Raw genomic sequence first — 21,444 nt, 5'->3', positions numbered from 1 at the left:
GAATCACGTTTATGTAGCAAAAGTTTGTCACCAGGAAATGCACATCTGAAGGGAATGACACTAACTGGTGAGTGTGTGTGTGTGTGTGTGTGTGTGTGTGTGTGTGTGTGTGTGTGTGTGTCACAGAACCGGATTTAACTCCGCCCGAGGCATTTTGTGTATACTGTATAGCGCGTGACCACACAGTTGAAGCAGACTTAACGACACGTCGTATTTTGTATTTGAACAGTGACAGTTATCAGAAATACAATAAACCAACTTCTTTTGAATGAAAACAATGATTGTTCCTGTCATGTGAGTTGCGGTGCTGCTGATGTGTCATCTAGTTCAAACAGGTGAGGTCAGGTGTCAAAATAAGATAGAAATTAGCATAAAAAAAAAAATAATAAAAAAAGAGTTGGTGATTAATGATTACAAATGATTAGTTAACTCACAAGAGATTAATCAGCAAAGATCATTTTAAGTTTTAAATGTAAAAATGCCCCAAATGTTTTAAATGCTAAGGTCTCTTGCTTTTGTTTGTCTTTTATGAACGTATACTCAACAACATCTTAAAAAATGAAACTGCTGTTCAGATCAAGCAAAAATCGACATATCTGCAAAGTATTCAGAAGATTACAGAAAGTGCAAATAATTGTTAGTTACAGTACAACTCCATATCAGAGCTGTGATTAATGAAGCACTTCAGTGACAGTTACTTTCCATGTTTTTTGGTGGGTTTTTTGTTATTACTGTTCAAGAGATATATTGCTTGACAGATGACATATAACTTCTTGCGGCCTGTCATTCATTCATATTCATTCCTGTAACTGGGGTTACAATTCAATATATTATGATACTCAGGCAAGGCAATATATTGTGATTTTTTTTTTTTTTTTTTCTTTCTTAAATCTAATTTTAGGAAAACTTCATACACTATTGCCTATATGAGTTTATTTTACATTGGAATCGGAAAGGTAAATGGCTGAAGACAAATTACAACACTTCAGTCAGGAGTTTAAACGCAGCACAAAACGAACCACTGTCTGCTATCGATATTTGCGATCAAACTAAAAACAACAACAAAATAGTGTTTTTGAGAACTGATTTTCAAATGTTTAGATATTTTCTTCAACCCCTATTTATTACAGATGAAATACAAGGTTAAATACCATAACACTCTTTTAAATCTGTCACCTGTAATTAGATGTTTTTCACTCAGGCGACTGCATTGCTATAGAAGATCACTATTTGAATTATAACAGAAAAAAAATCATATTCAAACATTTAGTGAATAATATTATTATTTGTTGAAAATAATTGCCTCTTGTCTAACTGAACTTCTGCAGACTCTACTGGCCCCTTTCTTCTTCTTGTTTGCGCTCAATTTGAGGCTTTTGCATGTAGAAGCAACAAGAGACACGCTGACCTCTGTGGATGCTTCTTTCTGTCAGTAAGTAATCCAAAATGCCTCAAAGAGCTGTGATCATAATGTAACTGCAATCACACATAAACCGTGACATCAGCATGGTAAAAAGACAAGAATCTGAACCGGAGCTTCTTTCTCTCTGAAAGTTGTACTAAGCTCTTTTTGCTAATGGCAACATTGGAACCCTTTTGAATGAGTCGGCTATGTTTATCTGCACATGTTGTCCTCAGTACAGAATGTAACGCAAAACGCTGTAGAATTAATTTAATCTTTTATCTCACTTCAATAAAGTGGTGGACTAGAGGTGATCTATCCAGAGGTGGACATCGACAAATGCCTCATAATTCCCAAAAAGCTGAAACTCAGAGAGAAAGTCAGCACAGTTTGGAAAGCCCCACAGATCTACTTTTCTCGAGCACAGAAGGTAAGGTGTGTGTGTGTGTGTGTGTGTGTGTGTGTGTGTGTGTGTGTGTGTGTGTGTGTGTGTGTGTGTGTGTGTGTGTGTGTGTGTGTGTGTGTGTGTGTGTGTGTGTGTGTGTGTGTCTCAGGGCTTTTATTCTGCTTGTGGAATGTTGCAGTAATCAAAAAGTCCTTAACAAGAGTTTATCCATTGATATTTATTAAAAAGTTGTAAAATACAACTGTATAAATAAAGCTACACTGCATATTGTATTACGTTTTTGATAGGAGATTTGCATCTCTTTGTGTCTGCTTATGATTCCACCACATTTACTAAACAGACGCCTATTTATTGTACCCCAGAGAAAGAGCTCTGGATTATTATTTTAATTTTTTGTAATTGTTTTTATTGCCGTATTTCAGTAACATAACATCAACACAAAAAAAACAAAAATTACACCCGAAACCCAACCTACACCAGCAATCACACTAACCAACACACGCACACACACACACACACACACACACACACACACACACACACACACACACACACACACACACACACACACACACACACACACACACACACACACACACACACACACACACACACACACACACACCCATGGTAGAGATGCTAGTAACTCAGAAGTTGATCCTAAATGGATGTCCAGGACACCATAGCCCATAACAGCGCTTATCATTCACATTAAAAGCAATGACTACACATTGAAATCGGGAGTTGCAGGAACAGGGAGAAAAGAAATATGTAAACAAACAAAAACAAGACATATCAGAAGAAGGGAAGGCAAGAAGGGACCCCAAGATGGTTCCCATTTCTGCTGGCGTTTTGGGTTATTCCATCGTAATTTCTCCGTATGTATGACTGAAACAAGTTAGTGCAGCCAGTTTTTGAAGCTCGGGGGAGTCGGTGTCTTTCTGGTGTGTTCTTTTAGAATAAGTTTTTTTTGCGAGCTCCATTCCCACCGACAGAGCTGTTTGGATGTGAGGAGGAAGAGTTCAAGAGTTTTTCTGAACAGCCAAAGAGAACCAAATCCCTTTAAGGAGCCAGAGTCCTATATGATAATCTCCAGAGAAAAAGAAAAAGATTCTTGACCAGAATGAATGAATTGATGAAGAGCTCTGGATTATGATTAAAAAAAAAAAAAAAAAATGTTTTTGGGGATATTTGAACATTTTCCTGTCTGTGAAATGTTTTAGTGCACAGTTTTAGCAGGCCAAAATGCACAGGCTTATTTTCAACACTAGAGGGCAGTAATGGATAAATAAAGATGCGCGTCTGCCTCAGCAGAACAGATCTTGGGTTACTGTCACAAGAAACAAAACCTTCACAAAACTGCTGAATTATAAGCAAGAACCAATATTTTAAATGTCAGCCAACTTTTTAGTTTTGAGCATATCTGTTACCTCCTTTCATCTGCATTACCTGCACTGATTATTGATCCACTGCAGTACTCTCTGTCACCAAAGGGTGGGACTAGCACCTCATTCTTGTGAACCTCAGTGAACACTTTTATTAAACAAAGGTTACGTTGTGTCTTTACGCTTGTAGTTTCAACCATCTAGAAATGTCAGATAACATAAAGGTTAAAGCCAGTAATAGTACACGGTGTCCTTAATTCACTAAACAGTGAAAAAAAAAGAACGAATAATCGTCTCCAGTCAATAATACATCTCCATCCTCACTTAGGTGGCAGTTTCAGTTAATAGACTGAATGTCAGTGGGCAGCAACTAAAGCTGCGCATGTTTTGGATAATCTGTGTATGAAACAATAAACTTATAAGGGTTAATGAAGTTTAATGAATTAACAAACTTTAACTCAAGTTTAAACATCCAGAAAGTCAAAACAGACTAAGACAGAGTGGTTATTAATTGTAATTATTTCATCAGAATGATGAGGCTGGATCCAACATAATGCAAAACTATTTAAATCAAAACTACTGTTTAAGATGTGCTTATTTTGACATGGAATATTAAATGGTTGCTATGTCAGATTGCTATTTGCAGATGATATAAAAGATAATAGAAACAGTGTTCATGCTTGTAAGGAGAGTGTGGCATTAACAGTGCAGCCTCTTTAATACATTTTATGGCACATAAACTGAAAAGAGAAACACGTTTGGAAAATGGGTTGACACTGTTCATAGTCGGGCTTAAATGTCACGATGTATTGTTCACTTGATGTTCTTTCTTACACAGATTCATTCAGAACATCTGTATGGTATATTCATCAGCAGATCATAGTTTGTGTAGTTTTATTGTTGAGAGGCAGATTGAAAGAGATACACGTCCCAATCCACAGGAACCCTGTTCTGTAAATTGAAAACTTAAATTGAAAGCCACCTCAATTTAGGAGCTAGTTTATGAATTCCACAGCTAAGCAGTCTAGCTCGAACATGATCTATTGCCCTTCTGTTGCCCAAACTCCATTTGATCTATGGTCGTATTATCTATAATGCTGTCTTACATGATTCTCTTTTATTGCCAGAATCAGTGTCAGACAGCAAAACAGATTACATGTTAGATGAAATCAATACAAACTTTATTTACCGGGCTTTGAAATGTAATTCTCCATTTCTCCTGACACTTATGTAAACACACACTATTGAAGGCTCAGATTGCTGCCTGTGGTTCTGTGGTTGGTCTGCTGGTCCACCACGCTTTCTGTCACCGTGCCATGCTGCCAGCGCTGCTGCTATTCTCTGCCACTCAGCCCGTGTACCCAATAGCAGGGATACAGAATAGTGGCCGCTCAAATCCACCCACTGCAACACCCACTTCATTACTGGGACAGGATGCATGCCTGCTGAGTAATTGTAATGGAGCACAATGGGCAGTAGTCCAGTAAACCTGCCTCTAAATACATGCTCATGACCAAAAACAAAAGCAAAGGGCCACAAAAACTGCAGATTTCTGTGTCCAAACTTCAGAGCTACTATTCACCACTTGAACTTATGTGTTACAAAAACCTGGCATGTGTGTTAATGAAGCATTTTTAGAAATCCTAATTACACTGAGAACCCTCAGAAGCAGCTACAGTTTGATGTGAGTGGGATATCTATTGGCTTATGAGACTAAACTATAACAACATGGCTTGATTGCAGTTGGTCTCATAAGTAAAGGTAGTGAGAAATGTTATTCAATGTTGGACCAGAGGAGACATATTTAGAAGTCATTTTAATAAGCTGAAGTACAGATTGTTGATGCGCCCATGTAAAAATTAAAAGAGCTGGACTTTCCTCCTAACGTTGAACCCGTTGAAGAAGATATAAAGCACTGCACCGTGGCTGTACAATACAGACGAAGAAAGGTTTTGCTCTTCAGGATCGTGCTGACGTTTCGAGGGCAATGCATAAATATAGGAAATAGTATTTAAATTGTTTATGTCTATAGTGTTACTTGACTTTAGATGTAGTTTTAATATACAAAATTACATATTGCAGTGACCTTCTGATTAGGGTCTCTGTGAAAATTACGGTCATTGATTTTTTAAATTTTTTTTCTAGAAACCTCGCTTTTTGTCCCGGTCTCACAACCCTGATTCATTTTCTTGGCGGTAGGACACACTTCATATAAGCCAGTTCAACTAAAAAAAAAATAATATTTGGCATGTATAGTGTTGAAATGACAGTAATAATCTCAATGATCATTTGACCTCAGAGAGAGAAAAACCTTAGAAAAGTAGCTTTCACTCCTGCAAATGACATGCTCAGCAGATTTAACAGGCGATCCAGTGCTGTGCTGTGAAAACGTCCTCCCTTCTTTTTCAAACCGACTCTTACATTTGGCTTGCAGTGACACCTTGCTGCACCAAGCGTCTTTGAAGAATGATCAAGATAAGTAGATATTCTCAGAAGTAAGGACCCAACTTCTTTTCACAAGATAAATATTTTTATTAGAATCAGTGTTCTTGTCCTGCCATACTGTAGATGATGTGTGCATGCATTTGTTTATTTTTTTTTTTTTTTTATTTTAGACAGAAGCAATATCACTAAAGATCACTAATTATTCAATAAAGGTTTAGATTAGATACATAGTTTATGCTGTAAAAAGTTTTCTAATGAAAAAATGTATCAACACTTGGTCCTATATAAAACCTAAACTCTCAGTGTGCAGTCATTGATATCTACTTTAAATGCCAAAATATTTCGAGGAAATTTTGTTTCACACAAAGGAATAGTTGTGAGTTCATGATGTTGACAGAGGCTCTTTGGAGACCTGGCAAACTTTGCTGGAGGACAAAAAACCTTTGAAATAAATCTGTGCCAGCAGAAAAGAATAGGAAAGTGAAAATGAAAAATATTTGACGATATGAAAAGGATTAAAATCTTGTATATATTTGGCTTTGTGGCAGGTCATTCAAGTGCATCTTTGGATCCACCAAAGAACATTTCAGTGAGTTGCATCCTCTTGGACCATTACTTTGTATTTACTTGGGCCTTTCATGGACTTTGTAAAATGCCTGATTTCTTTTTTTGTATTTGTATTATATTTAATTTGCCGACCATCCTGTAACAATTCAGACAGTCTTGTCTTGTCTATAATTAACTAATTAAGTTATTTATTTTCGAGGATCTTGCGTGCATCCATGCAAGCCTTCTTATGATTGATTTCTCAGCTGAGATCCCTGGTGTTAGTGTACGCAGCATATTATTTAAAATAATTATTTTAGTCTTTGTTTTGATGGTCATCTTTCAGTGATGCAGTTGCTGTAAACAACACAGACCACAGCATTGCCATCGTTACCATGTAGTTACTCCAAAATTGGAGACAGTTTTGGAGCTTTTTTTTCTTTTTTTTTAGTAGGGACCATAGCCACAGGGCACATTCTTAGACATGGGGGATTTCAAAGCCTTGTCTTTGGGTAGACATTTCTTGCATCTGGTGGATGGAATGAGGGTTTAAACCATTACTGCGATTAGAGCTGCCTCACTATGATCTCTTGAGCTTGCTTACTGCTGCTAATAGCTGTTTCCTCTCTATTTCCCTCTATCTTTTTCTTTTTCGCTTTCTCTCTCTCCGTGAATGATTTTTATGCTTTGCTAAAACATGTGGGGGCGTTGAGAGAGGATTTAAATGCAACGATCCCCCTCCTCTTTTTTTTTTTTTTTTTTTTTTTTTGGTGAATCTCAGTGTTCTTTTCTGCAAGCCTCTGATGACGACAGGGCAGCTTTAAGCCTGGCAGTGCCCACGGCAGGCTGCCGTCTCAGCGCTGCCCACTCTCCTCTGTGTTGGCATGCTGGAGAAAGCGAGGGTGGGGTTCCTCTCTAACAGACCCTGTCATTCCTAGGAAAGCCTACATGTCCACCCATGCAGGATTCCTGATAGGTCTTCATGTTGGGGATGTGAGAGCACAGAGATAAGGATTTTGTTTTCAGAAGGTGATGGTCTTCATTCAGCGAAGAGTCAAGGATGTATATAAACAGACAAGGCACAGCTTTGTGCCTTTGTGACAGCGAGGGTCAAAAAGTGAATTATGTACCATAATATCCATCTAATTGCATATTCAGTGTCATCAGGTGGGTGTTTTTGGCTTTGCCGGATTAAATCGGCGTGTTTGGCCGGGATTCAGAGAGTTTATTTCCTTAGCTAATGTTCCCCTTTGTCATTATAACACCCTGTTAAGCTGACCCGTATCCCGCTCCATTCAGTCATTGCCCATTACTACACAACATCCAGTATATGATTCATGCAGGCTTCTGAGGAGGAAAGAATTACAACCTTCTGCTACCAGGAGTGCTGGATTGATTATACATATTCATTGCAATGAAGAGAGGCAATAAACCTCCACCACCTTCTCTCAGAATATTTTGCACCTTGGATGTGGCATGCGGACCACTGCAGGTGCAAACGGCTCATACTCATACAGGCTGTTGCATCGCATGGTTTAAGTTTTACCCACATTCAGCAGCACGGACAAAAAAAGATGTGAGCAAGTGATATTGTGCCTGACATATTTATATCTCATAACCGATATTTTTATATTTTCTTACTTCTCTCACCTCCATTTTCTGTTTTCTTCTTTCTTCCACATGCATGCACCGGTATAATGACGCTATTTTTTTTACTTTCACGCGACCCTTCTTGCACTGTGTTGTTGCAGCGGCATGGTATTCCGTCACCTTACATTTGGTCGAAGAGCGTAGGCAGCAGTACTTTTACTCTGTGGCTGTGAGTAAAATATGATTTCAATTACCGTGAAAATGTATTGTATTATCAATGGGAGGATAAGAACAGATTAAGGAAGCTCTGGGATGCTCTTACAAATGACAATGGTCAGGTTTCTATTCAGGCAGCAGTATTTGAGAAAATTATAGATTTTCAACATTTGACAAAAGCTCTGAGAAAAGGAGGTGGTTCAAAACGTAAAGCCGACTCAACACTTTGATATGTTTCAGACGAGGTTATTTGCTTTGGTACATAGGAACAATTTTTTTTTTTTTTGTACTGACTTGACATCATTTTGAAAGGTCAACTTTTTCCTTAGCAAACTAACCATGTAATATAATAAATGCAACCACTATTTTTGGGGGAAAAAACCCAATACATGACAATTGTGAAATTCTGCAATTAGATTGAAATTTGCCTCAGCACAGAGGTAATAGCAAAGACTAAATAGCAAAGAGAAGCAGACACCTTTAATAGACAGACCCTCTTTAATAAAAACACCACCAGAACCTGTGCCTCCTGATTATTATTCAGTATTCACACAGAAACTGTCTCTTGTCAGTTCATATACATTGAGTGCAAGATCTGTTTAAACAGAGATTCATAATCTGCATGGGAAGTGCATCTCCTGCTGTGAATACTTAGACAAACATACAAGATTAAATTTCTATTTATATGAGCCACAGAAACCTAACATTTGCCTGAGAATCATTGTAACTCCAGACGACTCAGTCGTACTTTGGCACGTTGAGAAATTTTCTTTATCTGATCTGTCCAGCAGGGAGAGAGAAGAAGAAGAAACTTTCTCTGGGGTTCTTAGTTGTGGAGTAATTTATCCTAAATATGAAAAGTGTGAATACAGACCCTGTGCATAACTTTACGGACAGGATTACTGTGGTGTTTATGCTTAAAACTGAGGTAATTGACTTTTTTTTTGACAGCCTCTTTTGTTTTAAAACTAAGTAATCACAAAGTTAGAAGTGATCAAGTGAAGTTTACTTAAGACCCAGATGCTTGGCTTAGTGGCATTTTGCCCAAACTGTTTTTGTGCTTCTCATTTGTGGTCCGGCACAGGGTTTAGTTACAGTTGTGTCCCAATCCTCTGATTCACCTTCTTTAAGAACAGCTTCAGGGCTGCTCATAATGCTTAACTCTCCATAATGCCATCCCCTTCATCTCCCCAGTGGTCTTATTGTCTTAACTCTGGATGGGGAGACAGAGTGTAAGAAAAAAAACAGGTTAATACACGTTTGGCACAGTGAAAGTAAAGTATCTTTTCGAGGATAGACTCAATTCAAGTTTTTCTTTGGAGAATGTTTTCTATCCAATGTTTGCTGCTTCTCCCAACTTGTCACTCTGTTTTTTACTGCTTTTAAGATATTTTAGATGGATAAATTCCCTTTGCTTTTGATATTAAAAGGCTGCTGATAATTGTAGCGACCACATCAATCGATGTGTTGATTGATCTGAAGGAATGATAAAACTGCCTTCCTCCAGTTTCCTGATCCTGCAGTTTGGAAGCAGAGAAAATGTTATGCAAATGATTTGTTAATCCCTTTACATTATTTGTTCCATTTCTCCCTTTCATTTTCACACTCAATTTCTAGCACAGCGAGCTGACAGGCGGACACCCTCAGATTGCTAATTCTTAAGATAGCAGGGGGAAAAAGTCAGTCATCCATCCCACATTTAGAATACTCTTGCTTCAATTAATTAATTTGACTGTAATGATTTACCTGAAAATGCACAAAAAGATCCTGAAAGCACTTCAATTTAAAGATTTGAACTTTAACCTTTCTCCTTTTTTTCTCTGTGTATTTTCTTACGGGCTTTCTCGAGCAGATTACCAGTCTCTCAAGAAAAACATTGACCTGCACAATTAAAGCTATAAAATCAGCATAAGCAGGATAAGACAGCTGAGTCTAAGCCGAGAGAGCACATGAAACTGTGACCAGTGTCTTTTTTTCCCCCTAGTTTTGTTATCCCAAAGGTTGGTGTTAAAAATAATAAGAAAGAGGTGGGATGGTCTTAGATTCAAGAAGCTTAAAATGCAAAATCTCAAATAAGCCCAATTTTTCCCAGCCAATCGCGTTGCATATTGGTGGGTTTGTGTTGATCGTCTCAACTGACTCACATACCGCCCCTCCCCAAATAAAAACACTAGAGATTTACGTGGCTTTTCAAAAAATGTATCTAGACATTTATCCAGCTTAATCTTCTTAACATATTAAAGTGATTTGCTTTACCCTGAAGTGGCTGAAGCTGCGAGCTCACCGCCCCTCATGGCACTAAGACCTCAGAGGCATTGTGGACACCTTGCGCTCTTGAATAAGAGAGGTGGGCAGGAGTCAACCGCTTCTCAGCTGTGGAGCTGTGGCTGTCCCCACTGTGTGTCCATTTTACTTTTTTTTTTTGTTCTGTTATTAGTCCAACTGTTGCACTCAGTCAGTGTTCTTAGGCACATGGTTCTGCCAGCACTGCCCACACTGTGGTGTGGAGGTTTGGAGCTCTCAGCTTTTGAGCTGAACTGAAAGAGCTCTCTCACAGAGTAGGTGTTGGCAGGATGCTTTGTTTCTTTCTGTGAATGTCATGAGAGGTATGGATAATGAGAAAACTGAAGCGCAGTGATGGCATGATTTATCCGGGTGCCAAGTTTATGCCTGACTGCAGATTCGGGCATTTTCAGATAGACGATGTGCTTAACCTTTTCTTCAGACGCAACACAAATCTGAGAATCACTTGTGACGGTTAAAATGTGTTTTTCCTTAAAACACCACTTTACAGGCCGGGCAGCTGAAAGGTCCTGGTCAAACTCGAGCGCTGCTAATGTCTTTATTTGGCACAATGCTCTATGGATGTGCCTCAGGGCATTAGTTTCGCCAGATCTAATCAGTAAAACTGTAAGTTTACACTTGGAGATGCTCATTGTAGCTGAAGTCTTAGACCCTTTATTGTCATCATGGTATTTAGCTTAATGTCTGTCAAAATTAAATCATTCATGATGGGGTCAAAGGAAATGTGGTCGTGCTACAGGCCTAATTTATTTGGATAAGAGTTTAAACAGTTGCCTGGAATATGAATGTGCGGATCTTAAAATAACTTCTCATGAGTAAGTTCTCATTTGTTTTATGGACAAATATGGTATGTATTTTCATTATATATGGTGAAGAGTTAAGGGAAAATGACTGCTATATTTTCTACCTATTTAAGAGAGCAATCAATCTGCTAAAAGCAGTGTCCCACTGTTGTGAATTTTAGGTATACTTCGATTTGACCACAAAACGTTTAAGCATTTGTTTTATTTGCAGAATATTCAAGATTGTAATTAATGTGCGTGATCCCTAGTAGTAGCATACTATATGTATGTTCTCAGTGTCTGCTCGCCCTCCAGCTGCTCATAGCAGGTTTTCTCCCTTATTCACCACCTTTGACATGATTACTGCAGAATTATAATATTTTTGTAATTATACTACAAACCCAGAAATATTTAGATTACTCTACATCCGATCAATAAACGCAGCAATTCCCAACTGAGAAGCTGGAACTTGAGTCGTGTCGAGATTGCAATGAAACATTGATGAATGAAAATCATTCAAATTTGTCCTGCTGTGCACAGAAGACTCCTGAGAAGAAAAAGAAGAAGAGATCATTGACTGTGTAGCTCAGTTTGAATCACCTGATTTTTATCAGCTGATACCGGCCTATCACAGATATATTGGTATTAGGTTATATGTTGGCCGATTTTAAAACTTTTTTTTTTTTTTACAGAACATAATGAGGAAAAGATCCTTTGGGTTGTTAAAAAAAAAAAATTCAATTAGGGTTTTTTTTTTTTTGTCACTGGGTATATTCCCAGTGAAGTTCACTCCTTCAGGGCTCGGATGTCATTTTGGACAATACAGTTTATTGATAAACTGTAAAATATGTATTCTATATCTTTGTCACACTTGTTTGAGAACCACATTTTGGCCGACATATGGATATTGTATATTTTTTTTGTACTTCCTTATATTGGCATCGGCATCTGCCCCAAAAATCCATTATCGGTCGAGTTCCAGTTTGCCTAACATGCAAGTACAGTTTTGCGGCTAAACTAAACAATATAGTTTTGATTAAGGTAGATCACAGGTATTTTTGCATTACTGTATGCAGTTTACCTAAGTTTATAGAGAACATACAGTATGTTCCTGTCTTGTATGTGTTGTATTGAAATGATTGAACTCGGCTGTGTTCCTGTGAATGTGTGCTCTTATTAGGAAACCTCGTGAAATGAAATGTAGTGTCCTCCTCTATCTCTTCTCTTATTCAAACTGGGAGGTACTTGACCTCTTGTACTCGGACCGAATGTCAGCCAGGTGTTAAAATTATACGCTGAGGGTGTCCATACAAATGTTGTTGAATGTAGCACAGCTCCGCACAGACGAGCACTTCAAACAAACTATGAGTGGTGGCTTCCTTTCATATAACACAGAATAGAAGAAATTGATTGGAACTGGGAGGCTTAGGACTGGATTTTCCTCAACCATAATATTTTTTTTCTTTAACTGCAGCTTAAATTTAGATTTTTTTTTTTTCTGGCTTTGTTTTTTATTTCTTTGTCCAAATCCTATCGAGTGGTGCTTCAGGTTTTTCCTTGAGTAAAAAGTTGATATTGTTGTGGGGAGGGAGAAAGGACTTTTTTCATGTGTGCAGGAATGTAGATTTCTTCCCCCCGTGAAATCCTAATTGTGCCTTGGAGGGCTGGTAGGGTATCTCTGCTCAGCTCAGCTCAACAGGATTTGTGTCTGTGTATGTTAGAGTATGTCTCTTAGCTTGAATACGGATATAACCCTTTCATTGCACAAGCTGCTGATTTTTCATATTTGCCGATAGGCTGATCCTATGCATCTGTAGATTTTTGTGGAAAACATTAAAAGTTTTTGTTTGAGAGGCTTCCATATTTATCTTTTTCCTTGAAATATTTGATATTTGTCTAGAATTATTGCAGATACCATACCAACCTCTTTTTGTGGATCACCCTTATTGAAAATTAAAGAGGGCTTTGTCAGTAGTGCATGGTCAGATGAGAATATATCGCGGGTCAAAACACTGTCCGTCCTTTGCGCTACTTGAATTATTGCTGTGCATTCATGTATGCAAATCCAGGATAAGATCCTATCTGCCTGCAGCGACATATCCCCCTGGATTTGGTCTATGTGAGTGAGGCAGGTTATGGTTGACAGTGAAAAAGGAATTGCAACAACATATATGCGAAGATTATTGCTGTAGTCATTAATTGTTGCAAAGGGGGATTAGGATTACCAGTCCTATAGAACACTCTAACACCTGTCCTTCCTCACATCTAACAACGTTACAACAGTTTTCCTTATTTCTGTATCAGTTCAAGTTGGCAAAATAAAAAAGGCTGATTTATTCAAATGAATCATCAACGCTGGAAATGATTCAATATGTGCCACATTCAGATGGGTGATATATTATTCCCTTGGGGAGAGGCAAAGATGGAGCTGTGGAGCTGTTTTATTTGTGCAGTCTTTATCAGTGTGTCAGGCAGAGAGGCTGAGCTTGTTCTCTATGAATGGACAAGCCCTTGAACCATAAACCTGTACCTCCTCTGATAACAGTTTTTGCATTGTGATGTAAGTGCCATTCTCTGTGATGTCCTCTCTGACAGCACTAAATATATCAACACGCACAAAATGATCTGTCAGACGAATTATTTTATTACAGCCAGTTTTCCAAAACTAAGGATTTTCTCTTTTGCTGTGTGTTTTTTTTTTTTTTGAAGACATATTGTGGATTTTGTTCGGGATTCAAAGCAAAGCGCAGTATTGTGGTTGCATTTCACCAAGCTTTGCTGTCGACGATCTTAATGTTTTGCCCGTAGGTGAACATTTTTACTGTACGTTGTGTCTTACCAGCCTTATGCTGTATATGGTTTAGTGCTATTTCTACTTTTGGGACCCTAGACTGCTCTGACGTCTGAAATCGCCACATCTCCTAAGGTGATGAGAGTGCTCCCTGATTTACTCAGAGCCTGTGATGACATGGCCCTGATTGTCAGACGGGTGGGCTGGTGACACTGGAACACAGACGGTGCTTGTCTGTTTGAAATATTCTGTTTCAAGCTTCCAAGCCCTGGGCAGTCCTCTCTCCCAGTCTCCCAACACCCAGCTTCGCCCACTGAAACAAGACTCTTCCATACTGGAAAATCCGGCCCTGTCAACTGGCAGTCTGGACTAGGTTCAGCCCACACGCCAACCAGCCCCCCCTCCTCACCCTCCCATCACCACCGCCGCCGCCGCCGCTTCCACCCCTTAATAAGCACTAGAGTTTGCCACCCCATGTAGATGCCTTTTGGTCGCCATCCATGGATGGCGTCAATAGCATCTTCCTACACAACAGTGACTGAACGGAGGGCACAAGAAAATGTGGGAATAATTTACACTTTCTCACTGTACTACCATCAGAAACCATAATTAATCATGATAGAAAAAATGTGGAAGCCATCTTGGCTGGTGAAACACACAGTGCCTGTGAACAGCCCTGACACCTTTAACAGCTCCAGTGGCCAAATAGGAATGGGTGTCAAAGTGCTTACAACTCAGCTCCCTTCATGGCAGCATGTTTCCCATCGTCTTCAGGATTGTGTTTGCTCCATGAAGTGTAACTGTTGTAACCCTTTCATGTATTTTAGTGCAATTATAGACCGTCTTGACTCCTTAAACGTGTTGCATTAAATATTAAAATATATGACAGAAAAGCAATTGCTCTTCTATTCAGTCAAACAGCTTTCAATATTTTCATCCCATATTTAGTTTTAATAATGATGAAAGAGCTGCCAAAATATAATGTCATCACATTATATTTTGGCATAATTAACTTAATTTTACAACACATGTTAAATATGAGCTTTATGTGTTTAAGGCTTCATGTCATGTCCTGTGTAAACTTTTCAGTTTTCAGTTGCACTAACCAAAACATCTGCAAATCTGAATATGTCTCTATTATTTTGCTTTTCAGCCTCCAAATACCTCTAAATTATTTTAGCATCAAAATAGTCGATTTAGATTCCCACATACAGGTGAAGTAATTCGACTGTGCTCACCTTTAACTTTTCCAGGCTGCACTTGGTGGTAAAATAGCAGATCTGTGACTCTCTGTGTGACATGCTTGAAAGATTAATTATGGATATGAGTCCGGTGCTGTCATTTTCCCTGTTTGACTGTGTTGTGTTCTCAGCAGCCAAACTGCACGACAAAAATATTTCCCTCTCGCCTCATTTAACACGGGCTGGATCTGCAGCTCATATCGCAGCACCTGGCCGCATGCTACTTCAGAGTACCTGTTAGTGGTAGTTACTGTGTCTGAGCAGAAATGCTTTCATGGCAGTGAGTAGGTGTATGTGTGTAAAGCCACCACTAGAAAGTGTTGAAAGCCTCAGCTAGCAAGATCGCATCCAGGGTGACTAATAAGCTTAACATGAGCATGGCTGTGTTCGCAAGCATGGTGCGGTGAAAGAAGTCTTCAATGTTGAGAGAAATGCAGAAATGGCTCCCTAGGCTGCTACTAATTCCTTCACCCCCCTCCAGCTTCAATCAGACTGTGAACCATCTTACTGTTAGCTATGGCTTCATAGCAGCTACAAAGTGCACACCAAAAGTACAAGGATTTCAAAACAAAGTTCAGGACAGACTGCATATAAACATTTGCAGAGTTTAGCGCAGAGCTGTTCATTTGTGGTTTGGAGGCTAAAATAAGATGTATTGTTCAGGAAGGTTCACAGCAGTCATATTTGATGTGCAGACTCTATAGGCTACGAATGATGTTGCATTGTCTCATCTTGCCTTCTGTCATGTGTTAATTTGATTAAAATATAGCATATTTGTATGTTCAAACGGAAAACGTGATTATGCAATTATGTAAACTTGTGTTTCATATTCCTCTTGAACTGCTGCCTCCTCGTTGCTCACTCACTCCTCTGTTTGGCTACCTGGCGGGGATCTAGTAGCTGTGTTGTCTTTAGGCCTCTAATATGCATTTGTATCCACACGTGACTTTCCTTTGACCATGTGGCTCCTCAAAGTGTGGATTTATAAGCCACTTCACACTCCATTCCTGTGTGGGAGGAGGCTGAGTTAAAAATAGGCAGGTTTGGAGGTAGTGAGCATCTCGCACTGTGTGAGGCACTTAAGAACAGACTGACAACTATTGATGTTCTCTTTGTATGTCATTCAGCTGTGTCAATAACCAATATGAATGGTAAACCGGTCACAGGTATTTGTCATAGGCTCTTGTGAAATTACTCGTCATTTTGTTTAATAGTGTCTGTAGCCTCAGTAGCTCTCGAGTTGCACCAAAGTGGCAAAGCACTGAGATTGTCTTCTATCTCAGACATTAAGTGGTTTCAATTACAAAACACTATCTTAAGCTCATTGACCCCATGTGCATATGTTTGTGTGTATTTCTTCATCTATTTATTATAGCATCTTTAAAAAAAAACAAAAAAACAACATGGCTACGTATTGGGCTTCTCATAAAGTCGAGCAACGTGTGAGAGATATTTGTTTAAAAAAATAACAAATAAAAAAACAAATTAAATAGAAAAATGACAAACAAAATTTGGCATTTAAAAAAAAAAAAACGATAAAGTAAATGTTTGAACACTATAATCTACGGCCATAAAACATTCTAATCAAAGGCCAGGGTAAAGTGGTAGGTTTCAAGTTTGAAATTAAAGATATCAACACTTCTCAGCTCCTCATGCAGACCGTTCCAACAGCTCGAAGCATAAAAACTAAAAGCAAAAATTAGTAATTTGCTGGATATTGAGTGCGGAAACTATTGAAGTACTAATTTGTCTGTATAGACTAATAGCTTTCATAATGAAAGGCTAATTTCTATTAGGGTTTTCTCTTATGGTGCCAGCATCAGCAACTGAAAGTGTGCATTAGGTTATGAAAGCGCAGCACATACCCTGTTATGTTCTTCTATAAAAAGACAAACTCACAGTACATTTGGGTTTGTAAGACTAGGGCCAAGTCAAGTCACCACATTTTTAAGTCAAGTATTAGAGCAGACGAGTCCAAGTCCACAGTCCTCATCAAGTTGTGTCTCAAATACAGTTCTGGCACAAACATATAAAAAGATTATTGGATACTACGCGTCCCCTAATGCAACATGATAACCTCTTTCTCTTAACTGGACTGTAAAAGCTGTCATTCAGCCTGTGTAGTCATAACAAGGCCTTTTAATCACTGCAATGCTAAGATACTGTTTATTTTTTGTTCCTCATCCATTCCTGCTCTTAATGACTGCCTATGAAAGAGGTTTTATAATGGCGCTTGCAGTGAGAAACAATGAGGTTTCCAAGCATCTGGGGATGAGCAGTGGGGGGATGGGCTCTTATTAATGACAATGAGGACCTCCTCACCTGTAAGGTCAGTGACCTCTAGGTGTGCGCCACTGTCTCCCTCCCCTCCACCCTCCCCCTCTATCTCCAGCTCATCTTTGGGCCTGCGGCCCCCCACTCTCTGGTCAGGATTCAATTACTGCTGCCTAGCTGACCCATGACCTCCCCTCCACCAGGATCAACCTCATCATCTGACCCTGCCAGTGTTACCACTGTTAACCTTCGCTCGCTCTTCTGCCCCGCTCACTGCTATCCTGCCTCCATATTGAGACCTTGTCACTTTGTCCCAAGACTAAAAGTCCACGCAACTTTGCACTCTGAAGTAATTGGACACCAGAATGTCTGTTTTGTTTATTTTTTTAAATCCTTTTTGCTGAGATAGCTGAGAAAAATGTTCTCCCTCATCTGACATGTTTCCATCTTCATACATATTTTACCGTTCCTATTTTTCTGTATTCATAGATCGATCTTTCAACCTCGCTCTAAGCTGCAGTCGATGGTTGTTAAGCCTTCACCGTCTCTTAATCACAACATAGATACCTGTTAATTACCAAACGAGTTCAAGTGTTTTTGCTACTTAAACAGGGATTTGGGATCGATGCATTGCTGAGCTGCGGGTCGAGCAGTGAGCACAGTTGACCATTTAATGAAACGTTGTGGGTTCTGTGCACAGAGGCTGAAGGAGATGAAGAACAGGGAGGATAAAGTAATGGGTATATTAATAGGCAGCTGCACGGATGACACAGTTTGGTATTGGGTCAGGGATAAAGCATGAACTTGTAAACTCACAGAGGGGCCTCTCCTTCCTCCCTCCCTCTCCCTAACTCACTCTCGCCCTTCGTGGTGTCATCAGTTAGCAGAGCTGGGCTCGATAGACCAGACAGCTCTACGTGAGCAGCGATTAGCCATCTCTCTGATTCTCATCCCCAGCAGAGTTCACTCAAAGGTAATACAGTAGCTTACATCCTCAGAGACCCTGGTTTTCCTCTGCCTTTGTTCTTTGCTGTCTTCCGTATTGCAAGTACTGTATCCATTGCTACTGGCATGGAGTGGGAGTTTATGTCATTTCTTGAAAATACAACAATCGGAAAATTTATTTCTAAACACTGCACCTGCAGTTCTATTTCATATACATAATCATGAAGAGGTATAAAGTTTATATATTCTTTAGGTGTCCCTGAAGAGAGCGCCTCTCCATTCCTTTCTACCACTGACCAGTAGCCATGACGGAGATGCCCAGTCGACTGCAGGGTTTATTCCAGCTGCCTGGCATCGGGGGTGTGGTCCCAGCGGGCCGTTTTGCTGTGATCACAGCAGGCAGTGGGAGGTTAATCCCAAGAGAATGCAAGCTCAATCTTCCCCCGCCTCCACCCTGCACCCAGGGCCCTCACATCTCCTCCTGTATAATGGCCCGATGGAGCTCTGCGGTCTGTGGCCGACACCTACCCAGATTTCACTTCTGCTCCGGGCTCTCAGATTATTAAGGCATTTTTTTTTATTATTTTTTAAATGCTGTACCTATTACATAGCACAACAGAGTGGGTTGCTCACCTCTAACAACAGTCTAAATTAAGTATATGAAAGAGATTAAAAATATTTGAGGTCCTTTTTGGTGATAGCTGTGTGTGTGTCCCCCAAATATAGAAGATAAATTGTCATCAGTGATAGATTTAATTAGTTGCTGTCTAAAAGTACATTTTAAATCATCCTCAGGAATCAAATGTTAAGTTTCCTCATTAGTATTACTGATTAATACTTATAAGGCGCTCCAACATATTTTGGGAAATTGTGTGCCTTCCAGCATACAGCTATGAGAATTAGCCCTGTTAAGACATGTTTTGATATACATTTAGTTTGTTCGAGCCCTGATAGATTATTTCAGATGGCAGAATATGCATCTGTTTTTCCCTGGAGTCTTTCGCACATATCTGTGCGTAATTAATGTGAATTTTGACAGATGGAGAAAAAAAAAATGTCCTCGTAAGAGAGAAGGGTACATGCCACAATGTGTGAAGTGCAAGCATGGTGGGAGCTTCTTGTATTATTTGCTGCCCATGCCAGCTGGATGAGCCAGATTCTTACAGGTAGAAATTCAAGCACTAAATATGTGCAGAAATCATTCGAATTCAGAACCCGCCATAAATAGGCCATGTTTTTGTTGTTACAGTCAGAAATGAATGTGAAATGTTCTTAATGTTGTTGTTCTAAATTTGGCTTTAAAAACCTAAACCTGTCCCATACAGTGTGTCTCCATCCATCGTAACTTTCGTGAAATATCCAGTGAAGTGCAATTTCTTTCAATGGTAATTGTGACTGGAGGTCGTTTGTAATTTAATGCTTAAATTGCCTTGTAGTCTCTTCCTGTCTGTGTGTGTGTGTGTGTGTGTGTGTGTGTGTGTGTGTGTGTGTGTGTGTGTGTGTGTGTGTGTGTGTGTGTGTGTGTGTGTGTGTGTGTGTGTGTGTGTGTGTGTGTGTGTGTGTGTGTGTGTGTGTGTGTGTGTGTGTGTGTGTGCTCTTATTTGAAACCATGTTATTTCTGAATGCACTGGGGTCTGACTTAAATATTAGTGTAACTACATTATCACAGTTTCATTGCCTGGTAGCAAATATGTACAAATGAGGATTACAACTCTTGAGAAGGCAACAGGTCATGGTTGGTAAGCTGCCCGGGGGGGGTCACTGATATAGAGTCACTTTTGACAGGCTGTGGAGGAGGCTCTATTGTTGCTGGTGTGTCTGGATGTTACCTGCAGGCACTATCGCTGAGACTACAGTATTATCCTATTATTAGGCTTAGTTGTTTACGCTTATTACTGCTTGTCAGGTAGGCAGAGAATCCTTCTGAAAATGAGCATCTGCAGAGAAATACATGACTATTTCTTTATCTCATTCAAATACATCGGCTTAGGATAATTTTTAGAGGCCTATGAGAATGTCTTGATAGGACACAACAAACAAAAATTTAAGGTTTATGTTTACACAGAAGCATTTGTGTCTTTCAGAATGTTTTACTGCACCACTGACAGTGTTATTTGGCAGTCGGTGTGAGAATGTAAGAAACGCTGCATCTGTTTTATATGTATTAAAGCTGATATCATTATGGTCCTGCTTCAATTGAAAGTACATATACTGTAAGAGGACGTTGTGGATTGAAAACGGCCTCGTTTAATGTCTCTGTTTGCAGAGGAAGTGAACAAAATAAAAAAAGCCCATCATATGGTCTGGCAGATTTTGGGCACCGGACCAGGGATGACAAATGTGCTCTCGCAATAATTCAATCTGCTCTCATAATTCTCGAACTTTTAGGGACAGACAGAATGAAGATTTTCCGGCAATTAAGCCGCCAAGTCAACGTCCAATAACTGTGATCAAGTGTTAGTTAAGATGCTTTTTCTCTCACTTTATCCATTGACAGATTGAGGGGTATAAAGATACTTGATAAGTGGCAGAAAGTTACTGTGAATATGTTAACGAGATGATTTGGTATCAGATCCAAAATGTTGTCATTTTGTTGATGTCACAGTAATGATATTAAATTGAAGTAATAACAGAGAAGGCACAGAGCTTGCTTGCTGTAAGATTAAGTTTGTGATCAGCACAGCTACAGTATATATTATTAGAGCTATTCCCTTTTTACTTAAAACATTTAGCCTTGACAGGTGAATTAAGATGGCGCTATGGTCATGTGTCAGGCTAACAAAAGAGGAACCCAACCTTCTTGCTTTGTGAGCTTCTGCACTCAGTTGACAACACAAGCAATCACATAAAATAACATACCACAAATTTTATGAAGAGAACAAAATGCACACAGCATTACGTCGAATAACTTAAGGCTAAGAAAGTGAAGTAAAGCATGTGTTTTCAAGTATTTAAACTACGTTTTGTTAAATGCAGAGATGGCTGTCAAGCCTTGGGCAATGTGATGCACGAACAGCACATGTCTGCATTTAGAAAGGGATCAGGTACTGCTGCTACTGGAGCTGCCTCTGGGGCAATCACAGCGTGTGTGGTGCTGTGGCAAATACTTTGTCTGTG

The 21,444-nt window shown here is 39.3% G+C and overlaps 1 protein-coding gene across 1 annotated transcript in view; it reads left to right on the top strand.

Annotated features, from left to right (window-relative positions):
* The window catches only part of LOC138621625 (phosphatidylethanolamine-binding protein 4), a 50,948-nt gene that overhangs the window by 297 nt on the left and 29,207 nt on the right, over positions 1-21,444 (top strand). Inside the window, exons 2-3 of the mRNA XM_069699807.1 lie at positions 1,329-1,432; positions 1,700-1,832. Coding sequence (XP_069555908.1) covers positions 1,329-1,432; positions 1,700-1,832 — 237 coding nt within the window. The remainder of the gene's footprint in view (positions 1-1,328; positions 1,433-1,699; positions 1,833-21,444) is intronic.

Source organism: Brachyistius frenatus, unplaced genomic scaffold (assembly GCF_029030835.1).
Source record: "Brachyistius frenatus isolate BFR_SWC_R1_liver_20210118 unplaced genomic scaffold, ASM2903083v1 Contig_31, whole genome shotgun sequence".
NCBI classification, from domain to species: Eukaryota; Metazoa; Chordata; class Actinopteri; family Embiotocidae; genus Brachyistius; species Brachyistius frenatus.
The sequence above is the reverse complement of the archived record's forward strand: the minus strand, read 5'-3'. Positions and strand labels throughout refer to the sequence as shown.